A 25,335-nucleotide genomic window follows, 5' to 3' on the forward strand; every position below is an offset into this window, starting at 1 on the left:
ATAGACGTGATAATTTAAAATACTGGCACTAGCAACATTGTAACGTCAGCATTTCTTGAATAACTAACAGTGAGTTGAATACAAAGAAATGAATCAATACAGTGTGTTTTGTGATGTCCTGAATTTAAATTGCTGTGTTGTAATTCTCAGATATACATAGGATAAAAGCTGCACATGAGTTTGGAATACATGAATGGAGCAACCGCCTGATTAATGCATGGTGTATAATTTTTATTTGGTAGGTAGATTTTTCGAGGAGGGCACCGATACTCAAAATGTGTATTATTATATGTTGAACACATTTCTAATTTCAGAGGTTATAGTGGCTCAGCATTAGAGCGCTGACCAATGGGTCTGTAGTCCAATCCCAAGTTGAACCACTGAGTTTGTGGTGTCGTGTCCGTGATTTTCTCGAGGTTTATCCCGTTTCCCCCCTTATACTTTTTCTACAAATCATTTCATCATTCAATTCTACTATTTATCTGTTTCCTTTAGCCTACCGGATATTAGCGTATACCTACAAAATGCATACCAAAAGTATGCACCGTTTCGTCGTAATTTCCAAGAACAAGGAAATACAGAGAACTAATCTGTGTCTGTTTCTCAAGAAACTGTCGCTTTTTTTTATTTTTATTTTATTTTATTTTATTTATTCACAGTTGCCATCGCTCCGTCCATTTCGTGTAGCATGTGGCGTAATCATCATCGGTGATATGTTTCAAATATTGGAAAATAGCACTTCCCAGGAATGATCTACTAGCATTGTTGAAATAGCTTGATTTTTGAAATGGATATCCAAACCTTTAACAATGGAACTGTTTCAACAATGAAGAAAATTCTAAATAAAAAATCGGCACGGATGGTTCCCTTTAATAGGTTATGAAGTGTCTTCTCTAAAAATTTGAAGTCTCTAGGTTGAAATTTGTAAGAAAAATCGTAAATTTTCGTGAAAAGTAAAAAATACATGGGAGAGATACGAAGACTGTAGTGACATCTATCAGTTAAGCTTGTTCCTTTACACTAACCTTAAGCATTTGTGGAACCCAGCAAGAAACTTTCTTAGGTCCAGTTAGCTTGTAATTATTCATTCTATTGTTCCCATTGTTAGCCCCAATGTATCACAAATCTCCTGCATGGTGACACGCCTATCTCCAGTGATTAAATTTTCAGCATTTGCAATGTTAGCTTCAGTTGATGATATTTTTGGATGTCCAGATCTCTGCTCAACTTTCACACTCGCGGTTAGCGTACGCGCGTTTGGCGTGGAAGATCCTGGTTTGATTCCCGGTGGGAGCTCATGTGGTTCGGCTCCCACGTTAATCAGTAGGTCCATGTCTCATATAGCGTCGCTGCTGAACGGGTCGTTTAACTCAAAATCAACTCAACTTTGACACTCGTTCGCTTTGCTTTAAACTCATTCATCCACTTCCTAACAGTGTTTTCTGCCAGTGTTCCTAACAGTAATTTTACGTCCATAAAAAGGAACGAGATGGACCTCCTGTCGCCTAGAGGTACATACCATGATCCTATAAATCCTTCCTGGGATGAGTTAACGTACCGATCGCGAAATTTTAGAGAGAGTGGTCCTATGTACCCTTGGATGATGGACCTTGAGCCAGGACCCAGTGGTACTAAAGTACGATCAGATATCGCCAATAGTACCTTGTGATACTGCCCATGAAGCTCTATGAGGGAAGGGGGGTAAATGGTCCATTCTACTGAGTGATGGGCTGTAAACATAATCTATTTCAAGTATATTATTTTGACTTTCTTCACTCGTAGTTTTCTTGTCCTTGATTTAGGTTGTTTTCCATATGCTCTCATAACACCGGCTTGACGCGAGAACTCATTTGAGTCCAAGAGGTAAATCGAACCTGGATGACACGCATCTAAAGTTCTCGTACTGGTAGTTAGGCAGTGTGGACTATCAGAAAGTCTATGTACAATGGTAATTGATTAGAAATTGAAGTTAAATGAAAGTAAAGAATTATTTGAACAAATAGGGTAAGTCCAGTTTTACGGCATAATTTTTGTTGCAAGCTTGTATAATTGTTACTATGCAAGGTGACATCATTTCGATTAGTTTCATATCTTAGATATGAATCTTACTTACATGCAGATAAACTATTTCTTATTGTAAAATTCAGGACTCTTTACTGCTACATTTGACTGTAAACAATTTAATTGAAGACTTAGCTATGAAAATTAATGTGTTAAGTGTATTCGCAACCATAATGTAAATTAATAGAAGATAAAATCGCTTTCTATGCAATAGTATTCAACGCATAAATGAAGTGTTTGTTGGTAAATTAGTTTGTCAATGCAGACAAGTTTTGGTTAACTTTTACTAGACATTTTAAAATTTAATTGTGTTGACTATTCCTGAAATAAGAGCAGATGATGACACCCTTGGGTACTAGAAAGTGCTGAGGATCTTGGAGAAGTAATAAAACTCTGTATATTGTACGAAGTGTCGAAGTCGCAGCTTACGTGAATCAGCTCAAAAACTTAGAGAATTTTTCGTCGAAGTGCAGTTTTTATTAAGAATAGTATAAACTGGCTTTGTATAACGCAATGATGATGTGGTATTGGATAAAGTATCTTCGACTTCGTCTTTCTTCTGAACTGCAAGCGAAGATTCATTTTGTTGAATGTGTGTCAGGAATATGTTGATCTAAACTATAAACATTTCTAGGTTGAAAGGCCTTTGTCTTTTGACTAAAAAATAATGTAATCTGTTGTTGCAAGAAATGCGTGTCTACAAACTGTTTGTTTTTCTAATAGTGGCAATATTAAAACTTTTTTTACACTTGGGGAATGTATATGTATATATATATATATATATATATATATAAGATCTTTATTCCCATTTACAGTATTGCATCCGTTATCACCACATAGAAAGCTGGCAAAAGACTATTTTACAGACGACATGGTAATTATCAAGGAAACCACTGTAAAGAGCCTTAACAATTACTTAATCCTTGCCTTTTTTCTTCGTGGAGTCTATCTTCAGAATATCTTCGACTTCCGATTTTACGAGATAAGTGTGACAAATACCAGGTCACTAACATGACCTAAAAGGAGTAATCCTATGATACGTAGTCCGTTTCTGCCCTTATGATAGTACTCGACAGTAGCATCTGCAAATTCTTGTTCAGATCGTAAGAGATGTAAATAATACACCTTGTGAATACCCGAGCCTTGATTAACTCCTTCATGTTTCAACATGGGATATTTAACACCGGTTGGGACGGTAATAAGAAATAATAGGCTAGTGGCTCATTTGAAGAAAACACCTGAATTCTAGTTTACATGGTTGTTATAATACGATAAATCGCTAAAGAAACACATGAATTTGAATGCAAACACTAACATCGCAGTCAGCTCTTCATGTTAATTATTGGTACGATACTTACGCATTATATCCGTAGTTTCTTTCTTCCCAGTGTGTATATATTTTGCAATTTTATTTTATGAACTTCATCTTCCGAACCATTTCGCAGGGAAATGCTCGTGAACCAACTCCCTGACATTGTAAGCGCAATGCGAAGGAACTCCATCGCAATATGAAATACCACTGGCCACAGTCGGTTACTTGACATCTCCAAATATCATTCAGTGTTCATTGTGTCTTGATGGATGAAGAGAATCCAACAATTCTCGTCGATGTCATTACTGCATGATTCTATTACTTTGTCACGCCCTTAAGCCTATCAAACACACTTATGTGGATTGTTCGCTACCCAGTATTGACAGTTATCTCTGGTGTTGTGTCTAGTCAGAAATCTTCGAATATGAAAATCATCCTCGCTGCTCCAAAGGATATTGTGAAGCAATTCAGACTAGTCTTTTGGAGTTACTTCGTGAACATAATGTGGTTTCTAGAGTTTGAAAGACAGTCTTTTCCGAACATCGTTTGAACTGCATTATGAGTTCGACCACTTTCTCTGTAATGAGTTCGGCTACTTTCTCTGACGGCGGCACCACAGATTTCAAGGGACTTCTGGAGAACATTTCATTGACCGTTGCATGTTTGGAATCTGGGATGTTGAAGAACGTTCAGGTCTGTGAATGTTTAGAACAGAAAGAAGAATCGTCAATTTATGTAATGGCAATTTTTAGTTGTCTTAAGTGTTACATGAATGCCACGTTCCCTCCCCGACCAATGTTCAGCAAGGCAACTGAATATAATACTCATACCTGGTAACTATTCGGGTTCTGTCTTTCGCATTCCAAACTGGAGGCATCATATATCTAAAACAGGAAACTTACTGTTCCATTGTTCTTGAATTCATTGACTTAAGACAATAAACAATAAACTTAGAGATCATTGAAAATAAAAAGTCAGTTATCATACATACTCAATATTGGTGAGTAATTCTAATCTTGATTAACCTTCTTAAAACTAGCTTGTTTGCCCGATGTGCTTGTTTCCTTCCGTGCTCTACGATTATGTAAGTTTTAAGTAGGACTTTGAATGGTGTCAGCAAATGTCTTTTTAGCTCAACTTTTTATAATCCTACGTTTTATAAAGCTATGGCAAAATCATCCATGTAAAGTAGATAACTGTTTAGTGGAAAACATTATTGATTGCTAATGAGTGCAGGGATTAATTTTCGTTCATCACGTAATGTTATTTCGTTATTATTATTATTATTATTATTATTATTATTATTATTATTATTATTATTATTATTATTATTATTATTATTATTATTCTTTTCTTGTCGTTCAAACTGCACAAATATTACAGTGTATTAGTCTTACTGTACAATACATTACCGAAAGTTTAACATAAAAGTAATCTTAAGGAAGTATATAAAATTTGTTTGTTTATTTATTTTCAGCTATATTCCACCTCCCGATATAAGCGACACAGTGGATTATGATATCTTCTTTAAGAAATACGTTTGTACTTGGTGCCCCAAAAGGTTTTATCAGAAGATTGATTTGAAACGTCATATTCGCACCCATACTGGAGAGAAGCCATTTGAGTGTCCTGTATGTTCGAAAAAATTCAATTTGAACAGTAGTCTGAAGAAACATCTAATAGTTCACTCTTCTGATAGACCTTTCTATTGTACAGTGTGCAGTAGGAGTTTTGCATCAAAAGATGCATTTAAAAGACATAGTGATATGCATTTATCAAAGGTTCGGGTACCAGATAATTGAGTAATTCGTAGTACAGTATAAGGATGTATTAAAAATACATGACAAAACTTCATATAGATTCCTTAAATGTAAACAAGAAAAATAAATTACAATTGTCTCAAACTGCTTTTTTTTTTTTTTATCTCTATTTCTTTTTAAAAAAATATGATCTTATACATCTCCCTCATAAATACGCTACTAGAACTTATTCTATAGATTTAGAGTACACCTATATTTTTTTACATTCTTATGTCGAGACGAAATACATAGTAAAATTTAAATATTATTATAATTGATATAAACATTTTCTAAATGCTTGCTTTGTGCAACATTGTTTGTACGACTACAAGATCAAAAATGTGTAATTTTTGTCCAAAAATAAATTTCCGCAAAGGGAAGGAAGAAATTCACTGATAAGTGATTCAAAAATCTAAATCTGGTATTTAAGAAATTAATTTTGTTTATTAATCTTTCAACTTCCGTCAGCTTTTTTTCTACTGAGGTGAACAAATTCATGGAATAATTTTCTTATTACATTAATAAGTTATTGAATATGATTACAATGATGTCTTATATTTTATTTTTTTCAATTTGGAATTTTCATAGTTTATCTGTCTGCAGCAAAAGGAGAGGTCACACGATAACTCTTGAACAAAAGTTGCAGTAGATAGTGAGAGCAATTATCTCGGCCGAGTTCATAAACAGAGTCAATCGATTAACATTTTTACAGGTAACTAACGTTAACAGTGGCTGTCCATGTCCCGTTAAAACTCTATAACATTCCCTAGGGTCTGTACAGCGTGCACAGTGGCAAGAAGATGTTGGTTGTCTATAATAAAATGATACGGAATTGCATGAGCCTCGTAATTGTCATTAGCAGTAAAGAAATGGAATTAATTTAACGTCCCACGATAATGCCGTTTATTCTAAAGGGGACGGATGATTAATGAAAAGGAATGAGTGTGAAAGTAAATTTGTTGGCCTTCCCCACGGAGAATCGAACCGAGAACCATATCTACGAAAGGAAAGGTACAGGTGCTGGTCACTAGTTTAGCGGAGAGGCTGTCTTTAAAAATATTTATTTTTGAGCTGTAATCTTACTTTTCTTGGTTATAATTCAGCTTGTAAGAAAGTTTCATTCCATATCTTACCTTGCCTGTTTTTAACAGTGATTAACCTGCGTACTTCTTGTGTATGTTGTCCCAAGTTCGATTTCTGGTGGGTGTATATTACATAGAATACAAATCTGAGTAATAGTTTGGATTCTGCTTTAAACAGTAGGTTCCGTTTCATATAGCCTTGGTCTGAAAATGGATTTTAATCACAATCAATCAATCAATGTCTTACCATAAACAGTGAGAAAAGTATCATCAGAAAATGAAAGTAAACGGCATCGATTTCTAGGTTACACAGATTATTAGTACAGTAGAGCGTCGATTATCCGAAGTAATTGGGGGACATGGGTGTTCGGAAAACTGGTTTGTTCGGATAATCGAACTGTACATGTTTATTTGCCAAAAAGAAGTACTGTACAGTAAATTTATTCATAAAAACAGGCATCTCTTTAAGTATTACAAAGTAACGTACAAAGGCAACTTTAGTAGGAATATATATAGTATGTGGTACAGTTTATTAAACAAAAATATGTACATATTACACATATTGGGAACACAGCGACTGGCGGCTTGGCCGGTCAGCAGCGCCTTATGAAGGCCCCATTAGAAGCAATGTTCCGCCTGCGGTGGCTTAGTGCGGCGACTACTGTGGGAAACTTGGTTTGGGAGTGAGGGGGATGATGGACGGTAGGGTGGGAGAGTAACAGGTGCGAGCGAGTACACAGTTCGGTTAAGCGGTCGTTCGGTTGACCGACGTTCGGATAATCGACGCTCTACTGTACAATTAGAAATATAATTTGGGCCCAAAACAATTCCGTGCTCAACAGATCTAAAGTTATTTCGAAAGTTTCCAGTTCGGCCAGTCTGTTCTTTATTGCTTAAACAGCTACTAAAACAAGATAGTGCTATATCGTGTAATCTACATTTCTTTCTCGCTTAGCAGAATTGTGTGGGGTACAGTGTTAAATAATTTGGGTAGGCAAAAAAAAAAAAAAAAAAAAAAAACTTCGTCGTTTATGTGGCATGTAATATAATTTCTCTCTTCTGAAGCCGTACTGATTCATCTTTTTCCCTAGAACAACAACTATTCCCTTTTTGATGTAATCTTCAATTAATTTGATACAGTTACTTGGCGTTGTGTATATACAAAAATACACAAATTCCACAATAGTATTAGAATTCAACAAAAAAGGAAAAAAAAACTAGTTCAAAGATTACATACCAATATATCAATCTTCTCATCAAGTTGAACAAACTGATACGAGTGTGTAAAAACAAAACTGATAATTTATAAAAGCAAAATAATGTTCATTTAGCTGTTATTTCAACGAGGAAAATATTTTTCTTTATATATATATAATACTGGCTGAAATGCCCATTGTTAGGCTTATGCAAAATATTTGAAAATAAAGACATGAAATAGGCCCTAAATATCGAAGATTCCTGTGCCACTGACTTGACTCTTGTTGTCTAAACTTCATCGTATCAGGACTTACTAATCAACTTAGTGACCACGAAAACTATGGGTTCAACACTAACCCCTTCCATTTTAGATATTTTATTTTTCACTCTTCGCCCCTATGCCAATGGGACTGAATGTAAAGTTAAAGAAAATTGGGATATATTACTGTTCATCTTAGCAACTCCAAAATGTATAGATTCGATACTAATATCTTTTTATTATTATTATTATTATTATTATTATTATTATTATTATTATTATTATTATTATTATTATTATTATTATTATTATTATTTTAAACTCTTACATGCCATCTCCTCACCCAGGGGTGTCTTTACCCCGTTGAAAGGTGAAATTGTATTTAAACCGTATCGGAAAGTGTCACTATTCATCTAAGCGATCACAAAAACTATGGATTCAGCACTAATATCGGTCGTTACCGACTAATTTTACATGCCACTTTTTCCCACTCCACAGGAATGCTAGGTGTGTCTTATCACGATAGTATTTTTTTCAGTTAGTAGGCCATTGTGTACCAAGTTTGGTTAAAATCACTCCAGGCGTTCCAGAGTTATGATACGTTATATATTGTTTCATATAAATAATAGAAAATTTAACTACCCCCTTCTTAAAAAAAATATATTTTCAAAAACGCTGAAGCCCTTCCGGAAAACTAATATAATAAAATCTATATTAGGCCAGAGTCCACTCACGTACCAAGTCATAATAATCGGTCCAATAGTGTAGTAGGAGTTAATCGTAAAAGTTTGTTTTATTCATATGTAGATATAATTTTAAAGATATGTTCCTCATAGAAATAATAAATATTTTTTATATAAATGTAGTATTAGTGCTAACTCTGAATCATGTAAATCATACCAAATATCAGGTGTGTATATATAGTAATCTTCAGTAATGATCATTTCATAATTACAAAGTCTATTGCTCAGACTTGAAGACAAGTTGGGGTACTTTCGGGAAAAGAGACCTTCATTAATCCTGTAGTGATTTCGCCCGTGAAGTTGTGAAAATAAGCTACGTAAAATGTTCTCGCTTCACATGATTTTTGAGAAAATATGACATTAATTTGTGAATCGTTACGAATTTTTTAACGATTATCAATTAAAGAATAAATATGTAACGAATGAGTGTAATCATTAATTATTTTTTAATGAAATAATTATAAAACTGGATAAACATGTATCATTCGATAGATCATATCAAGCCAAACGAAGTACATGCTAATGAGTAGTTTTCGAGAAAATCTAACCAAACAAATTTTTGTGGAGCTAAAGAGCATGTCGTTCGTTACCAATAATAATTGACACTTTTCATTCTACTCGAGCAAATTTTACGTTTTTTTTCTCCTAGCGGTGACATACATCTCCTAATAATCAGACAGACACTTCTAACAGTTACGCACGTATTACTTGTAATTTGAATAAAAGTATTCCAGTTAAATGAGACGAAGCTGATAAGGGGTACAACAAAAATAGTAAATACGAGTTTCTCGGTCCTAGCTAATAGAATTATGCTCAAGTGTTTCGAGGCGCTAGAAAAAAAAAGTTGAAAACTCGTTTTTGGAATAATCCCACTAATTCTTGCGTTACTTTTTATCTTAAGTGTTAAAAATGCATTCACAAACGAAATGAGTCCAAGAAGGAAAAGAAAAAACTTAGGAAACAATGAAAAACAAACAAAGAAAAAAAACTGTAGATGCATGTAAAATGACGAGATATCCATTTTGAATTGCACTCAGGCTCTTGCGAATTTGAACTTCTCAGGCTCTTGTGTTAGTGCCTTAAATAAAAACCAGTTCAAATATCTTCCTATTTCTTTCTTTTTTTTCTTTTTTTTTTTAACTGCTAACAAAGATTGGTGAACATCGACCATGCAAATGAAAGATACATATTTTTAAAAATTTCGTATTTTAAGGATATATTTTAGGGTGCAAATAGAGTGACTAGCTGCAGAGATGTAATTTGTTGCTAAGCTGGAAGTGGTACCGGGAACGATTACAGTGTGCTCAGTTTAACTTTGGAGTTTTCTTACGCATCTGAATATGGTATACACTCTCCGTATTTAAGTGAACTTACGGATGATAAAATATATTACGTACTGGATGTACTAATTCTTCAGTGATCTGTGAATATATTTGAAATAGTTCATGTTCTTTCATGTTGGTTCCTGAACCAAATGATAGGGTCATTGAGTGAGGTATTAAAAAAATGACTTACGTGAATAGATCGTTTCATGCCTCCTTGTACAAGCCGATTTTTTTTTTTTTTTTTTACCTTAACCTGAAATTTGTTGCAAACACGTATTTAAAAAAAATATCGAAAAACTACTGTTCTATAACACTGCAACGCAAGAACTCAACTATAATTGGTAATTATTTTATTGCACACATCACATCGTGAGCGCACTGACATTGAGGATTCAAGTTTTAGCAATTTTTGAAAGTTAGTTGTATGTTTAGATGTTAGGTACGTAATTAACTAAACTGTCGAATAAAGGTGAATATTCTTTAGTACTACTACATTAAAAAAAAAAAAAAAAAAAAAAAAAAAAAAAATCATCCTAAATATACTTCTTAAACCCATTTCACAAGACTGAACGTAATACATTAAAAACAGAATAAACATATACAATGATAAACCATTGATCCATGAACTGTCAACGTTCAGTAACTGTACTTATATTTAATAAAACGTATTTTTCTTCTAAAAGCATGTTGAAGAATTATCAAATAGTACTTCAGTTGGTTTCTCTTCTCACTAACTGGCATATGTTTGACTTCGGAATACTAAATAAAATAATTCAATTAGAATAAAAGTAATAAGCGAACGAACTATTACCTGATAACTTTTGATCAACATTGATTTTTGAGAGTTTGATTGTTCTTAGAAGTTGTGAAATGTTGTGAAATAAACAATGTAATAAATATAATTGCTAATAGAAAGTAAGGAACGTTTGTTAACATTATATTCTAATTTACTAATGTGCGAAATGTTCCTGTGTCCACCAAAAAATTAGATGCGCACTAAATATTTCAAATATATGTAAATATTCTTCTTCGGCAGTTTATAAGGCTTATTCTATTTGTAGAAAGAATTGGTCACATTGAAGTGATTTAACATTAGTGGTCTTATTTAAGTCTAAAATGTTCTTAAACTGTAAAGTACACTTCGTAAGTATAATAACAAAATTTCTTGTAATGTCGAAGAACGAAGGTAATGTATCAATAATCTAATACAGACTGTAGGAAGTACTGCGTGAGTTCCTCCGTCACTTGTGTCACAGCCGCACGACATTCTGTGTGCCAATCCTCTTTAATGCTCGGCGGGTCCTGTCCTGTCACTGAAGTGTTTACTTCCGACAAATATTCCACTTTACAAAGTGATTTTGCCGTGAGTTTCGTAGGCCGTCATCATCTTGGACGCCACGACACGACACAGCAAACACACTTGCCACTTTCATCATGCTCGCACTACATAAGCGAGCGCCAAGAATTTGCCTTCTTTGGAAATCAGAAAAGTTGCCGATTTTACACTATCACTTGTTTCCTCAGTTCTTTTCGCACTGTCGTTCTACTGTTCCTCACGTAATACGGAGTTTTCCCTAACACCGCTAACAGCAACACTGTGCTGCATTTGCTCTCTGGCCATTGTCAACTCAAACATTTGACGTTTCCAACTCCAAGCCTTTTCATTAAATTGATAAGAACCTGTGTATAATCTTTTTACTTTAAATGTATTTAATTTACTCACTTAATTTGAACCTTTATACATATTCAGTATGTCTGGTATTGTGAATACAGTATTACAAAAATCGCCATTGAAAGCAAAGAAGAAACAGTTCTGTAACCCATAATTGAGCCAAAAGTATCTGTAAAGTCGTAAATAAATAAATAAAATAATTTTTAGTGACCAATTGTTCTTTATCTTCCTTTTGGTGTCTTTATTCGTGGAGAGTCTTTCGTTTTCAAATTTGGTATTTCTTTCTTTAAAAGAGTCGTTTCAAGTAAAGTTCGCATTTGTCTAAAACTATTAATCAGTGTAATTCACATTCGTTTTTAAAACATTTCTTTTCAGTGATTTTGATTGTTAAGCTTCCCAGAATATCTTGTAGTTAATGAATTTTTACGAGAAACAAATGGAATGTGAGGACTTATAAGACTTGAAGTTAAGATCCCGATGTTGATAATTTATGTGGGGGAATTTGCCAAGAAACTGGTGGCGGAGAAATGATGGCTACAAATTGTAAGATAATCAGGAACTCGTGAAAGTAGAGACAAAGATTAATTTGATGGCCCTATAATTGAAGCAGATGGAGAAGAAGAAACAGGACTCTGTATCTGGAAATGGGATATAAACTATAGCTGTGGTCTTATGATGAAAGCATGAAACACGTGAAGATGTTGAAACCAGACGAAACAAAGATTGAAACAAATAAATATAAAGAAAGTTAAAACTGTTCAGTGATGTCGACATCATTAATATATATATATATAATATCAATGCAAGCCTTTTGCAAATAGTTTTGATCACAAAACAATGCATACTTTACTTTTACTTAATATGTAAATGCATTGGTGAAACTTTCTATCTTATTGTCAGTACAGGAAAATTTATTTTATTTTCAGATTCACTCCATCACAAAATATCCGTGAAACTTCATTGGCAGTTAAATTTTCCGATTACTCAGGAAGAAGATTCCGTTGTCCGAGATGTCCCAAAGGATTTCATCAGAGAAATGATTTGGTTCGTCATATTCGTACTCATACTGGGGAGAAACCATTTAATTGTCCTGTATGTGGAAAGAAGTTTAACCGGGAGTTTGGTGTAAAGCAACACCTAAGAGTCCATTCAGCAGATAGACCTTTCTATTGTCACGTATGCAATAGAGGTTTTCCATCTGAATCCATATTTAAACTTCACAATGTTGCGCATGTGAAGATGATTCGTACAGGAAATGATAAAATAATTTACAGTTAATGAATATTTATAATACTGCTGGTACTTGTAGTTAAAGAAAGTAATATTGATATGTTCTGAAACCCTTAAATGCTTTCAGAATATTTCTTATTTATGGGTATAGATATATATTTATAACAGTATTTGTATTATAGCAATCACAATAAAATGTCCTGAAGCAAATTTTGGGTTGTAAATACTGACCGCAACAACCTTCATAAAATTAATGTTAAAAGGTAACGCTCAGTTCCTCAAAGTTTATAATCTGTAAGTATTCTCTCGACTTGTTTTTATTTACATCACTGTGGTTCATTAACTGATTGGAAAGAAAAAAAAACGCTCACCGTCGTAAGAAGTAAACTTAACTATCGTTATACGTAGGCTGCAGACAAAGAAGACAACATGTCATTGAACTTGATAGTCATATGCCAGTACTTTGATAAAATCTGCGTTGTCCTGCAATTACCCAAACCTGTGGTAGCCGCCCTCAAACTGCTGTTGGTGAGGTCGGATTTTGTTCATATCGGCGGTGGGCTACCCTACACCAATTTGCACAGACCGAAACCTAATACCTCGGAGAGATTCTTTCAGCCATGGAAACAAGTCAAATTGCACGGAGTCATGTCAAGCGAGTATGGTGGGTTTCGAGACCTTTCATTGCTACTGGGGAAACAATTGGCCGGTGTATCTACAATGTGACAGCAAGCGTTGTGATGTAAGATGGTAGGTGCTGTAGAAGTACATAAATGTGCGATGCATAGCCTGGCGCATGTGATATTTGAGGAAATGTTGCTACTACTATAGGTTGACAGCTCTGCCTGGAGGTATTACCTGATTAAGGATGAAACCCTCTTGGTCCTATGCCACTACCTTTTTTGCGCGACGATCCCGCTGGTGTCATTTAGTAATTTACTTTATTACGCTTTAATTCTAGCAAGTATGTACTTGCTCATGTATCTAGCAATACATTGCAGAATTTCATCTTCGATACTGTATCTGTCGAGCAGAAGACTAGCTACGACGTTTGTCACCACTTCTCCACTTTCGTGAGGTGATGTGGAGCCTAACGTGGCGTTATTTTACAGTTTCTTCTTCAGGTTGTGGCACACAGTTTATGACTAAGCCAGCTTCTATGAATACCATCTTGATAGTTCAGTGACGATCAATTTCAAGGACGTCTCGCACTAACGCCACGTATTAACTAAACGGTTGACTGCTGCAAGCCTAATCTGCTCACACATGACATTGACGTACATTTTTGCTATATCCGTTTTGATTTTTATCCAGAACGATTTCAGGTTTCGTAAACGTGCTTTCTTATTTATCATTGCCCATTTCAGCAAATAAGAGCACCACAACTACTCGCTTTATCGACTGTTTTCGGCACAATACACTTTGACAATAATTCGAACTACCAATATCCAGGCTATTCTCTTGCACAGTATCTGCATATTCAACTCCCAGTAGTGTTGACACACACACATATATATATATATATATATATATATATATATATATATATATATATATATATAATATGGTGTTAATATGACGGTCAACAACGCTTGGGAGGTGTCTTGACACCAAGATTAGAGAAAAATATAAACTAACCTGAGCGTAGAAACGCTCCCTTTCGGCGCAATGACCATCCGAAAATTTGTCGGTATAATGCAGAAACAGCAATAACTTCAGAACAAAACGTCAGATCGAAACTGAGTAAAAGGGAAAGTCCATTATTTTAAGTCGCAGATTCCATTAATGTACGGTTGGATGTAGTTGTAATCGTTTATTACTTCCCAGTCCTTGGAAAAATAATACTGAATAAGCGTCGAACTCAGTTACTTCTGGTAACCTTAAAATTTTCATCTCGTCTAGAAGAGTAGTTATATACCATACCTTTGACCATACTTATGTCAAGTTTATATATATATATATATATATATATATATATATATATATATATATATATATATATATGAAAAGACTGTAGATGTAAATCTAAAATATGCAGAGGCAAAAATTCTCTTCTCTCCGAACTGGTAAATGTCCTACATGAAACGATGTAGGTGCATGAAATGTCAACAACCATATAACAGAAACTCGAATGCACAATACTAAGATTATGGATGATTAAACCATTTAAAATTTTATCACTATTATTATGCTCTTTTGCTGGTATTCTCATACTTCGAATCACTTAAATATACTGATATTTACTTCATAAGTAGGAGGGAGTATAACTTAGGGTATCATTGGCGTAGGAGAAATTTGTGAATATCAAAGACTGCGATGAATTCCACTCCTTGCTATGATGATTGTACTAGCCTTCCAAGCGGCTTGAAGATGACTGGCTGGACTACCACAATTGTCTTAACAGCTCCACAGCGATCTTACAGTGGCGAACAACGTAGGAAACAATTCCTCCCGCAATGGAAAACCATTAACTGCCCGTTTTAGCGCGTTTTCACAATATTATCTGTATAAAATAGAAAACGTTGAACACCACTGCACTACGTTCACTATCTGAAGAAGGACCCAACGAGGCTCATACACTGAAGTACATTGATGCACTGTCCTCAAGAAATACAAATTTTCTGAGCACTGGATTTTGGCATTATCAGTAAAACTGGAAAAACTCGGTGTTGGTAATAGCCTCGTTAAGGTGTTACTAGTTGATGCTTGAAAATCTATATATGTGTGTGCGGTGATTGCCCATAGGCTGATCTTTTCAGTTCGAGTAACTCTGAAAGTCACTATGCGCTTTTGCTTCCTTAAAAATATAAACAACAGATACTTCCTACGGTTCATAGTCTCCTAAAAGTGTTTCCAATTAACTTCAATGGAAAATGTAAGGTTTTCATTAAATGTTTTAGGCTAACGATACACACAAAACAGTTTGAAAACTAATAATAAAAAGTTGCAGTTCTGAATGTTTATCGTTCGTTTGGCTTTCTGCCCAATTACGTTTGGGAATTCACAAAATTCGTGTGTTCTCATGCTATTTTGTATCTTATCAAAAGACGTTTGGCGAAGAACAGTCTGGAAAAGTATGTGGCTAATCTCTTGAATAAAAAAGAACATTATTGCGAAAACTCCAAACTGGTCCTCTGCTAGCACTTTTATCGTGGGTTTCATTCTTCTTATATATATTATTCTTGTGAAGAATTTTGAAGCATGCATAAAAACTGCACTATTTGCTACCGCATAGAAAGTACTGAGTCACGAAGAAAAAACAGCAAGGAAAGAATTGATAGCCAACGATTATCCTTCTATGATTCTCAGTTCCTACTGTCTACAGTGATTTAGAAGTCGAGGGCAGCTTCATGACTCACATAACCTCGCTGCTGGAAAGAATGAAGTTTAACTTCAACAGACGAACAGTCTGGAGGGACATTCCCTTCTTCATATCTGTTGTTAATTTATACAGTCTGTTCTGAATTTCTTGGCTCGCATTTGGAACTTTTCCATATTTCTAGTCTTGTAATGCTTTGTCGAACTCACATCTGAGTAAAAAGCCTCGTCTTGCCCCTTCTGCTGCTGCTGCTTTATTTTCCAGTATCTCTAATTGGTTGTCGCTTCTACAGGGCCTCTTAAAGATATTGTCTTCACGTGTTCACTTTATCATTTGGTCTTCTGTCTTCGTGGTTTGAAGTTCCCATTAATCTTCTTATTAGTCACCTATTCTTCCTGTGTTCATATCTTTTTCTTTTTACATTTTGTCTCTCTTGACAAATCTATTATATCAAATAATCTGACTTTTCATGGTTCCTTAGTCTTATTATTGTTGATATTTTCCAGTATTTTCTGTCGGTTAATTCTTGAATCGTTGGCTATCAATTCTTTCCTTGCTACTTTTTCTTCGTGACCCAGTACTTTCTATGCGTACCAAATAGTGCAGTTTTTATGTGTGGCTATTAGTGGTTAATTTCTTCGTTGGTTGTTTCTTGTGCTATCTTATCTACTGTCTTTTTGCGAAATCTCCTTGAATTTCCTTGTTCTTCAGTTTGCTTGTATCAAGTATTCCATATTCCCCCTCTCCTCTTATCATTTTAAATTTGAAAACCTCAGGAGAGAAAGGAGGTAAGTCAAGAAATGGTCGAAAATGAGTTAACTTCAGAAATATAGCCTGAAAGGTGTAGTTTGCATGGACTAAATCCCACAGTAAGAAGAAGGTTAGCCATTAAGAAATTTAATGCTAAAAAGTTTGCCCACAGAGGAAGAAGTAGGTAAATATTTGCCATCATTAGCGTGTTCTTCATTCAAAACTCGATTAGTCTTTCTCTTTTTTCGCTTTAAATATTTGATGTACTTCTTCATCGTACGCTGTCGTTGGTATATACGAGCATATACTTGGATAATAAGGTGTGTGCTTTAGTTAGCAGCTGGTTTTACTACTATGATTCTGTCGTTTAGTATGTTGTGACTCGTTATTCGTCGTCCTACCTGATTCATTGTAAGTCCACCTTCAGTGAATCGTTTTTCTATCCCCGAATTAAAAATTCTATATCACCTCACCAGAAGCAGGAATTGTCATTTTTTTTTTCTATTTTAATTCGCTGATCCACATCATGTCGTTCTGTCTCTGTCAGAAGTATTTTTAACTTATTGACTGCTATCTTTAATTTTATACGTTCCATCATATAATTGGTACTGCCTGGTTATGTCTAAGCTATTTTTGTTCCCCAAAAATCTGTGAAGCAGATTTTTTTTTCTATGCCCATTTGGAGTTATTCAGTTTTAGATTACCATTTCAATTCTGCATATTCTTCAGAAAGATACAATAATGCTTCCTTTACCTTTTACCAGTTAGATTTATTTATTTATTTCTAGACTTTTCCTACAGATCGACTTCTTACTATGAAAACTGCTCCTCAGGCCAGAGAATCGTTGCCCAGTACTCGACCCTTAAGAGTCATAGACATTTTTGTTCAAGCTTAGACGAAAGAAAAATGAAACAGCATTAGAGTTTCTCTTGAATCATTACGTCATTGTCAGTGTCTTAAAATTGCTTTCCTGATGACCTTAATAGTTTTACTTATCTTTTTAAAAATAAAAGCCTTTATTATACCCACTGCTTTGTCCCCAACGTGAACAGAGGCCGATGTTGCAGATCCACTTTATGCCCATAGTAAATAAATACATATATTAACCTTCATATCCCAAAGTATAACATTGTACTGTGATGTAGTACTGGAGTAATATTAATTAGGTACCTTACATTTCTTACATATTTCTCTACGATTCTAATCTAAATGACAAATGACACGTTACTGTGTAAATGGGCCCCAGACCTGTAAAGTCTCTGTAATTAGTTTATACAGTGAAAGGAAAAAGGATAAAATTGATCTGAACAATGATTAAATAACTTATTGGCTGGAGTTGGAAAAAAAAAATAGAGAAGTTAGTTAGTTATTTTTAAAATTATGAATCAGTATGTTTTAAGTGTTATAAAATATGAAGTTGCAATGCCATAATCATCCTTAAAATCAAGTATTCGAAGTTCGTATACTATTTGTAGTTGGAGAAACAAGTACTGAAATACTGACAGATATCACCCAATGGAAAACGAATTTTAGAAGCAAAAGCGGTGAATAAAGAATTTGTGATAATGGTTTTGTATAGGTATTGCAAGCTGAAGAGTCCAAGTTGGAAGAGGATCTATCTTCTGAAGCTGTTGTATTGGATGACATAAATAGAAACAAGCAGAAACTACTATTGGTACAATACATTCAACAATGCGACAGACCAGAATATACAACCTACACAACACTGATGCTCTGTCTCTCTCTGTATGGGGAAAGGCGAAATTTCTGAAGTAAAGCAACAGGAGGATACCAAAACTGGTATTTGGCTTAAAGGTCAATACACGTATCAAACAATAGTAATAAAGGAGTTAGGTAGTCTTTTTATGCTTTCATACTCAACATAAAATAGTCTCTCTTTATTTATTGCTACTACACATTCCTGTTTGGCCTATTAGTTGGACCTTATATCGAAACTTTTGGCATAAATACAATAGAAAGTATTAATCAACTTCTAATAAATATAGAAATAAAGTAATTATTCGTGTAGTGTATTCAGTTGTGAATATTTTGTATCGATCCAATGGATTGTTTTCTCTCGAACAAAGAAAACTATAAATAGAACGTTCGTTTGAAACTTGTTATGTAATGTTTATTGAAATTGCATTAAGTAATTCTTAATTAAATAAAATGCGTTTATTTTGCTTTCAGCTTCATTCTATCACGATCTCCAAGTGCAACACCGAGAAAATATGGCTGTCCGTCATGCCCCAAACGATTTGGTAAGAAAAGTGATTTGGTACGCCATATTCGTATCCATACGGGAGAGAAGCCATTTGAATGCCATGTATGTTCGAGGAGGTTCAACAGGAACTTTATTTTGAAACAACACCTGAGAGTCCATTCAGCAGATAGACCTTTCTATTGTCAGGTGTGCAGTAGAAGTTTTTCTTCACAGCTGGCCTTTGATCTACACCGTGCAACACACGAATCGATGATTCAAATTATAAATAATGAAAGTGCTATCAATTGATAAATATCCCTAATACCTTTGTAGCATCAAAAAAGACTTACGCTATGCACCAGTTACCGTACCGAACAAGTTCTAATAGAATATGTAAATAGCGGAGTTCTTATACAGTATTTTAATTGGCTTTATAGCTGTTTCTTGTATATTTTGAGATTTCGGAAGTTGCCATTGCTTAAACACTAATTGAATGATTGAGTTCAGATTGTAAAAAACAAAAATTGTAAAGAATGTTGTTGTTTCAAATATTTATTTTCGATGAATTGAAAGAGGTTTAAAGTATATTTATTTGTAGAATCAGGAAATAAATAGAAATTTGAAATTCATTGTTGCTTATTATTTGCTTGTGATATGTTCATTTCGGTATTATTATTTCTACGCTACGGCTATACAATCAAACAATGAGTTTTAAGAAAGATACGAAAGTGGAACATATTATTTTTGGAAATGTACTGTAACTCGTGGCTTAGCACTAGCACTTCTATGATACGATAGCATATCAATGGAAGAGTAAATAATACGAGAAATTATAGCATAAACGCCCTTTGATAGAACTAACACCGATTATTCGTAATAGAAGTAAGATAGTTAATAGTTAATTACAACATATATGTATGGTGATAATGTGTTCATTCTAAACGTTAATAACGTTATTTTGGAAACCTGAAACGAGTAGTTTACTACATAAAACTACTTTGTTGCAGTTTGTGTATTTTAATATTTGTATTATAAAGCCCTTCCAAGGAAACAAAATATAGTATTTATTACTTTCAAATATTAGTTGTATTCACACTTCCAATTATATGAAATGCGTTTTGATACACAGAACCACGTTTTCTCCAAAGTACACCATCCACTATTTATGTCATGTGTATACAGATTATATTCTATTATTTCTGTCACTTTAAAGTAACTTCCTTACCCAATGCAGAGAAGGCTGTCTATACTAATGATGGGCAGCAAACTTTTTAGAAGAATACCAAAGAAGAAAGAAATAAAACTTTAGGTGAGCCATATAATTTACTAAAAACAACAATGGTACATTTCACAAAATTCTTGCAATACTAAGCCCAGTTAATAATTGAAGTTTCACATAATCTATTTCAAATTGGAATGCATTAATTCTCAGAAGTGAAGTTAAATACTCATCTGTTAGTCAATTTCTAATGCAAGTCTTAAACCCTATTCTTCTTTTCATTCATCAGAGTAGCGATCATGTCACGGGCCGGATAGAACCTTTCAGCGGCCCGTAGTGTGCTAATCACTGGCCTTTACTACGATGGTTGAACACGATCACCATTTGACCGAAAGTAAATTTTTCAGTAGCTTTCAAATAATACGAGTAGAATTGGTTCTAAATGATGACATGTTTTATAAAATATGGTTTGGCATAGTTGCCCATTATGTTTTTCCTCTGCAATTTTTTGTCAATATATATATGTATATCACGTTTAAATATTATTTCACGTTCAAACTGAATTTTTTAAGTATTACGAATAAATTTGTAACTGTAAGATATTCTCGCTAAGTACTTTCTTAGTTTAGAATCTTAGCATGTATTCTTGCTTCCCATTTCGCAACTATATGGCTCAATATCTTATGAAATATAAATTGAAATATAAATACATGAACAGTCTCTGAGGCCGCGAATTTTTTTTTTTATTTATTTTTATTTTTATTATTATGTAAGCTATCACATTAATAAGACGACTAGTTGATAAATTCTAGGAATGACTCTCAGACGAACACACTACTACGTTATTATTATGGGTAGTTTTTCGTTATGCCAACTATGGATTATTGTCTGAATCAGTAAACAACGTCTACAGTTACGAGTAATTATTGTCGTGCAATTCCAGTGCACACGTGTTCATTATTGTTATTATTTAAAAAAGAAATACAGAAGGATGGGAACGCAATAGAAACAAGTACAAAGGACAAAAGTGATTCAGCAGCTCCCAGAATTATTATTGCTCCATTTTTATTGTTATATTGATTCACTGGTAACACATGAGTAAATGACCCATCACTGCTAACGCATGATAAGTGGAGTGAGTATATCAAATAGTTTTATGGAAACAGCTTATCAAAATGAGTCGAAACAGATGTAAGAGAATGGCAGGGAAATTACATCGTGTTTGGACATGCCCACAGGAACATAGTAAATGAAGTTGCCCAATTTGTTCATATAAGAAAGCAGACTCCAGTGTATTAATAACGAATGGTCTATCACGTGTGTAAACACAGGACGGCGCCCTAACTATAGTCACAAAAGCATCCTAACCCAGGGGGGCCGTAAATGAGTTTTACGTTTCGTTTAGTGAAATAGTTTTCAAACCTGGCAGGAATTGCTGTAGCTTTTGATTGTAGGTCCATTCTAATTTCTGAAAGAATATCACAGAAGGAACTTCATACGATGAACATTTGGAATCTGGTTCAAGCTGGAGAAGATTCTGTGATATTTTGGACTTACTCATACAGATGAATGTGTACAGAAACAAAACTGTATTTAAACATCATCAATGACCACGTTTTTTCATTTCCAATATCTTCATGATGAATGTGCAGAAAACACTCTTATATTCCAATGTAACAACAACTACCTTTCTTACAATACTTAGTGCGTCTGCATATGGTTTGAGGAACATAATCTAGCCTGCAGAGTTCCCAGATATATATCCAGTTGACAGTCTGTCGGACTATTTGGAACGGAGGGTGAAATGCAGAAATATGTTCCCATATACGTTGGGACTACTGATTATCAAGTAGATCCACATCAGTGTGGCATACCTGAATTACCTGTGGAGCTACGTTCTTAGTATCGTAGGTAAATTATGTATTTTTTGCCCGGTGTGGTTATTTTGTACTCAGGTTTAGTATATCGTACATAACTAAAATTATGCGAATATTTATTCAAAGAATGTTTGTTGAATGTGTCCTTTGTCACTTATGTGTTTTTAATATTTCCGCTTTGTCTCACGTCAGTACACTTCAACTAAGGTTTGCTCAAATTTCTTTCGGTCATGGTCATTATTTTGCGCTGAGTTTACGTTTTCCTCTCCGTTTCTTCCCCCTGAGAGTAATATAAATCAACTCCAATGCTATACAATCTTTTAGTAGAAAGTTTTTTATAAGTATCTTTAAAACATTTACTTCTTTTGGCTTTTACTGAACTCAGACAAATTTTGTTATCCTTGTTAGTTGGTCATCAATTAACTTCGTCCAAATCACTCAAGCCGTTCTACAGAAAAATAAGTTGACGTCCAACGTAATAATAAGACCATGGTGGCTGGCCACAGTCCCCAAAATACACATTGTATTATTGTAACATTTTTTTACAAAGTAAATCACGAGTTTACACCATGAATAAAATACACAATAATAATTTTCTTCTTAAACTATAAGCCAAGTAGCAAGTGCAAACTTGTGAATGCCAAGGTTTCATAAATTTCTTGTTATATTTTTGATATATGTTGTTTTCTTTAATGGTTGATGTGTATTATTGCGTAATTTTCATGAGTCGTAGTAAAGCACTGCCTGTAGAAAACATTAAAAATATATGACTCTGCGCTGGAGAAATTCTACGTAATAATTCGGTTACAAGTTCGTTCCTAGATCTTATGATTCATCTTAACTGGAGTTGTTGTTAATAAAATTATTCCCTAATGTTAAATGTTGCTATATAATACATTAATTAAAATTTATACTTAGTGACAAACAACGGTAAAGTGCATTTATTTTCATTTTTCAGTTGCTTTGTATCTGCAGATGTCAGTGGTATCAGTAACACTCCACTGAAATCTCTTGGTGCACCTGTGAGGAAATACGAGTGTTCGTGGTGTCCCAAAAAGTTTTATCAGTCAATTGATTTGAAACGTCATATTCGCACTCATACTGGAGAGAAACCTTTTGAATGCCAAGTATGTTTTAGAAAGTTTAGTCTAAACAGCCATTTGAAATCTCATATGTTGGTTCACTCAGCAGATAAACCTTTCTACTGTCATGTGTGTAGTAGAAGCTTCTCATCACAAGAAATTTTCAAGAATCACAGTGCTATGCATGGATGGATGTCTCGAACAGTGAAAAAGTAAAGGAGATTTTAGCACTCGTAATAGCCGAACTAATATGGACAGTGCAGAAGCTGCAGTTGGATATGTGAAATTTTTCTGTAGAATTCTTTGAATCTGGAAGTAGTATTTAAATAATAAAATGTTTCACCCAAACTTTGTGCGTATTTAGCAACTTCAGATTTCCATCTTTTCTCTGCCAAGAAGACATGGATGAAAAGCAAACATTTTCTAACTGAAAATTCAATCATTGATGCTATATTTGAATGATTTGAGTCCAGGATTTTTTTCAGTGGGTTAGAGATGTTAGGACATTGCTGGGAAGATTAGATTGAGGGCAGGGTGCACGGTTCTTCGTTTAATCAGATAAGTTTACAGCTGACCACGTAGATCAGTTTTAAGTTATCTGTATGACTATTCTGCAGTATGTTGTCTCTCGTGAGAGAAAATTAACGTTTCTTTAATGGATTAAAATTACTTGTTATTTTGTTTGAAAAAATCCAGCTTAAAATTAAAAAAAAAAAACTGTGACCTTTCATATTTCCAAATATTTACATATGTGATATCCGTGAAATATACTAATTGATGTTACACTAAAATTGTCAGATAAGTAGTAATATATCTGGTTGCAAAATTCTCAAAATATGTATTCAAGTATGAGAGAATGATTTAATTTAAATATAACAAAATTAGTTATAAGTGTTGCTCTGCCACGTTTGTATAGTCAACGAAAAATTAAATAGTATTTTAAATATGTAATCTGTATATAAAATGTTACTTTCTTCCCTGAATAGCTGCAGTATTACTCGTCGTGTTATCGTATTTATCCTAGTAATGGTCTACGTCAAAAAATATGATTTTGTAAAACGACGTAGAAGGAAGGGTTATTATGTAGTTATTTTGACAAGTCAAACGGAACGCGAAAGGCTGAAAGCAGACATTTTTTTTTATTTCTTATTATAACAATAGTGTTGACGAGAAGAATCTAATATAGTCAATCAATTTAAAATCTTTTCAGTTCTCGAAATAGTTTAGTTGAGAAATATATATACAGATTAATCTACCTCAGTGAACACCAATGTAAGTAATTGATTCTAGACGAATATATCCTTTTTGACGAATTGGCTGTTCTACTCATAGCACAGTGCAACTTATAATTACAATCAGACTTTTCAAGTTTGTACCTATTGGAGATTTACTTTTTTTCTTTATGTAAATGTTCAGTTATTTAGATCACATATAACTTAAAGATCCTAAAATAAAATAGCCGTCTACTGCTCTGCAGTTATCTGCCACTTTCATTTCTTTTTATAAAATATGATTTATAAATTGTAATTCTCTATTGTCACTGTTATGTTTCATGTTAACCCTGTTAGAATGTTCCATTTTCTTAGATATAGAGTACAAATAGAGGCTAATGTATTTCCACACGTTCATCTTCGAACTGCTCAAAGTTCTTCTCGTTAAGACCTCATAGACCCAAACTATTCCATTGGAAGTTGAATGAACTCAAAATTCTATCCTCACAAAATTTCGGAACAAAGTAAAATAAATATATGCATTAATTTAACAAAGTACATTTAGATACTTAGCTTGAAGTTCATAGTATAGTTAAACTTATACCTTCCGTTTATTTTTCTATTATTAGATACACGCAAGTAGGGCGTATGATATTGTAATGTTAGTACGTACATCACAAGATAACTCTTGAACGAAAGCGAATTTTTTAATACTGTTTTTTCTTGCAATAGATAGAGCGATTATCACGATGAGTCCGTTTAATGGGATCAATCCGTTTATATCTTAGCAGCGACTTACGTCCGTCCGTTAAGTTCACGTGATAACTGTTGAACGAAAGCAGATTTTTGAATTCTGTTTCTTGCAATATGTAACTAGATCAATTATCACGATGAGTTCGTTAATGAAGTCAAATCTGTCGACACCTTGAGCGTAAGGGTGACTTTAAGGGTAGCTATCCATATTCTATTTTCTTCTATTGAAACAAAGATAGT

General features: G+C 34.0%; 1 protein-coding gene across 38 annotated transcripts in view; it reads left to right on the top strand.

Moving 5' to 3' along the window:
• LOC145680652 (uncharacterized) overlaps positions 1 to 25,335 on the top strand; it is a 407,115-nt gene that overhangs the window by 138,184 nt on the left and 243,596 nt on the right. The window contains exon 4 of one of the 38 annotated variants that reach the window (XM_081751380.1): positions 23,008 to 23,826. The exons of 34 other annotated variants lie outside the window; for them this stretch is intronic. In XM_081751380.1, the coding sequence (XP_081607506.1) occupies positions 23,008 to 23,347 (340 nt within the window). In that variant the 3' untranslated portion in view covers positions 23,348 to 23,826. Of the gene's footprint in view, positions 1 to 4,850; positions 5,253 to 12,376; positions 12,881 to 18,940; positions 19,583 to 23,007; positions 23,827 to 25,335 lie in introns of those variants that run through there. 3 more of the 38 variants (XM_081751376.1, XM_081751394.1, XM_081751389.1) reach the window with 3 other exon arrangements.

The sequence above is a fragment of the Thermobia domestica genome, chromosome 3 (genome assembly GCF_964235325.1).
Source record: "Thermobia domestica chromosome 3, izTheDome1.hap1.1, whole genome shotgun sequence".
Lineage (NCBI taxonomy): Eukaryota > Metazoa > Arthropoda > Insecta > Zygentoma > Lepismatidae > Thermobia > Thermobia domestica.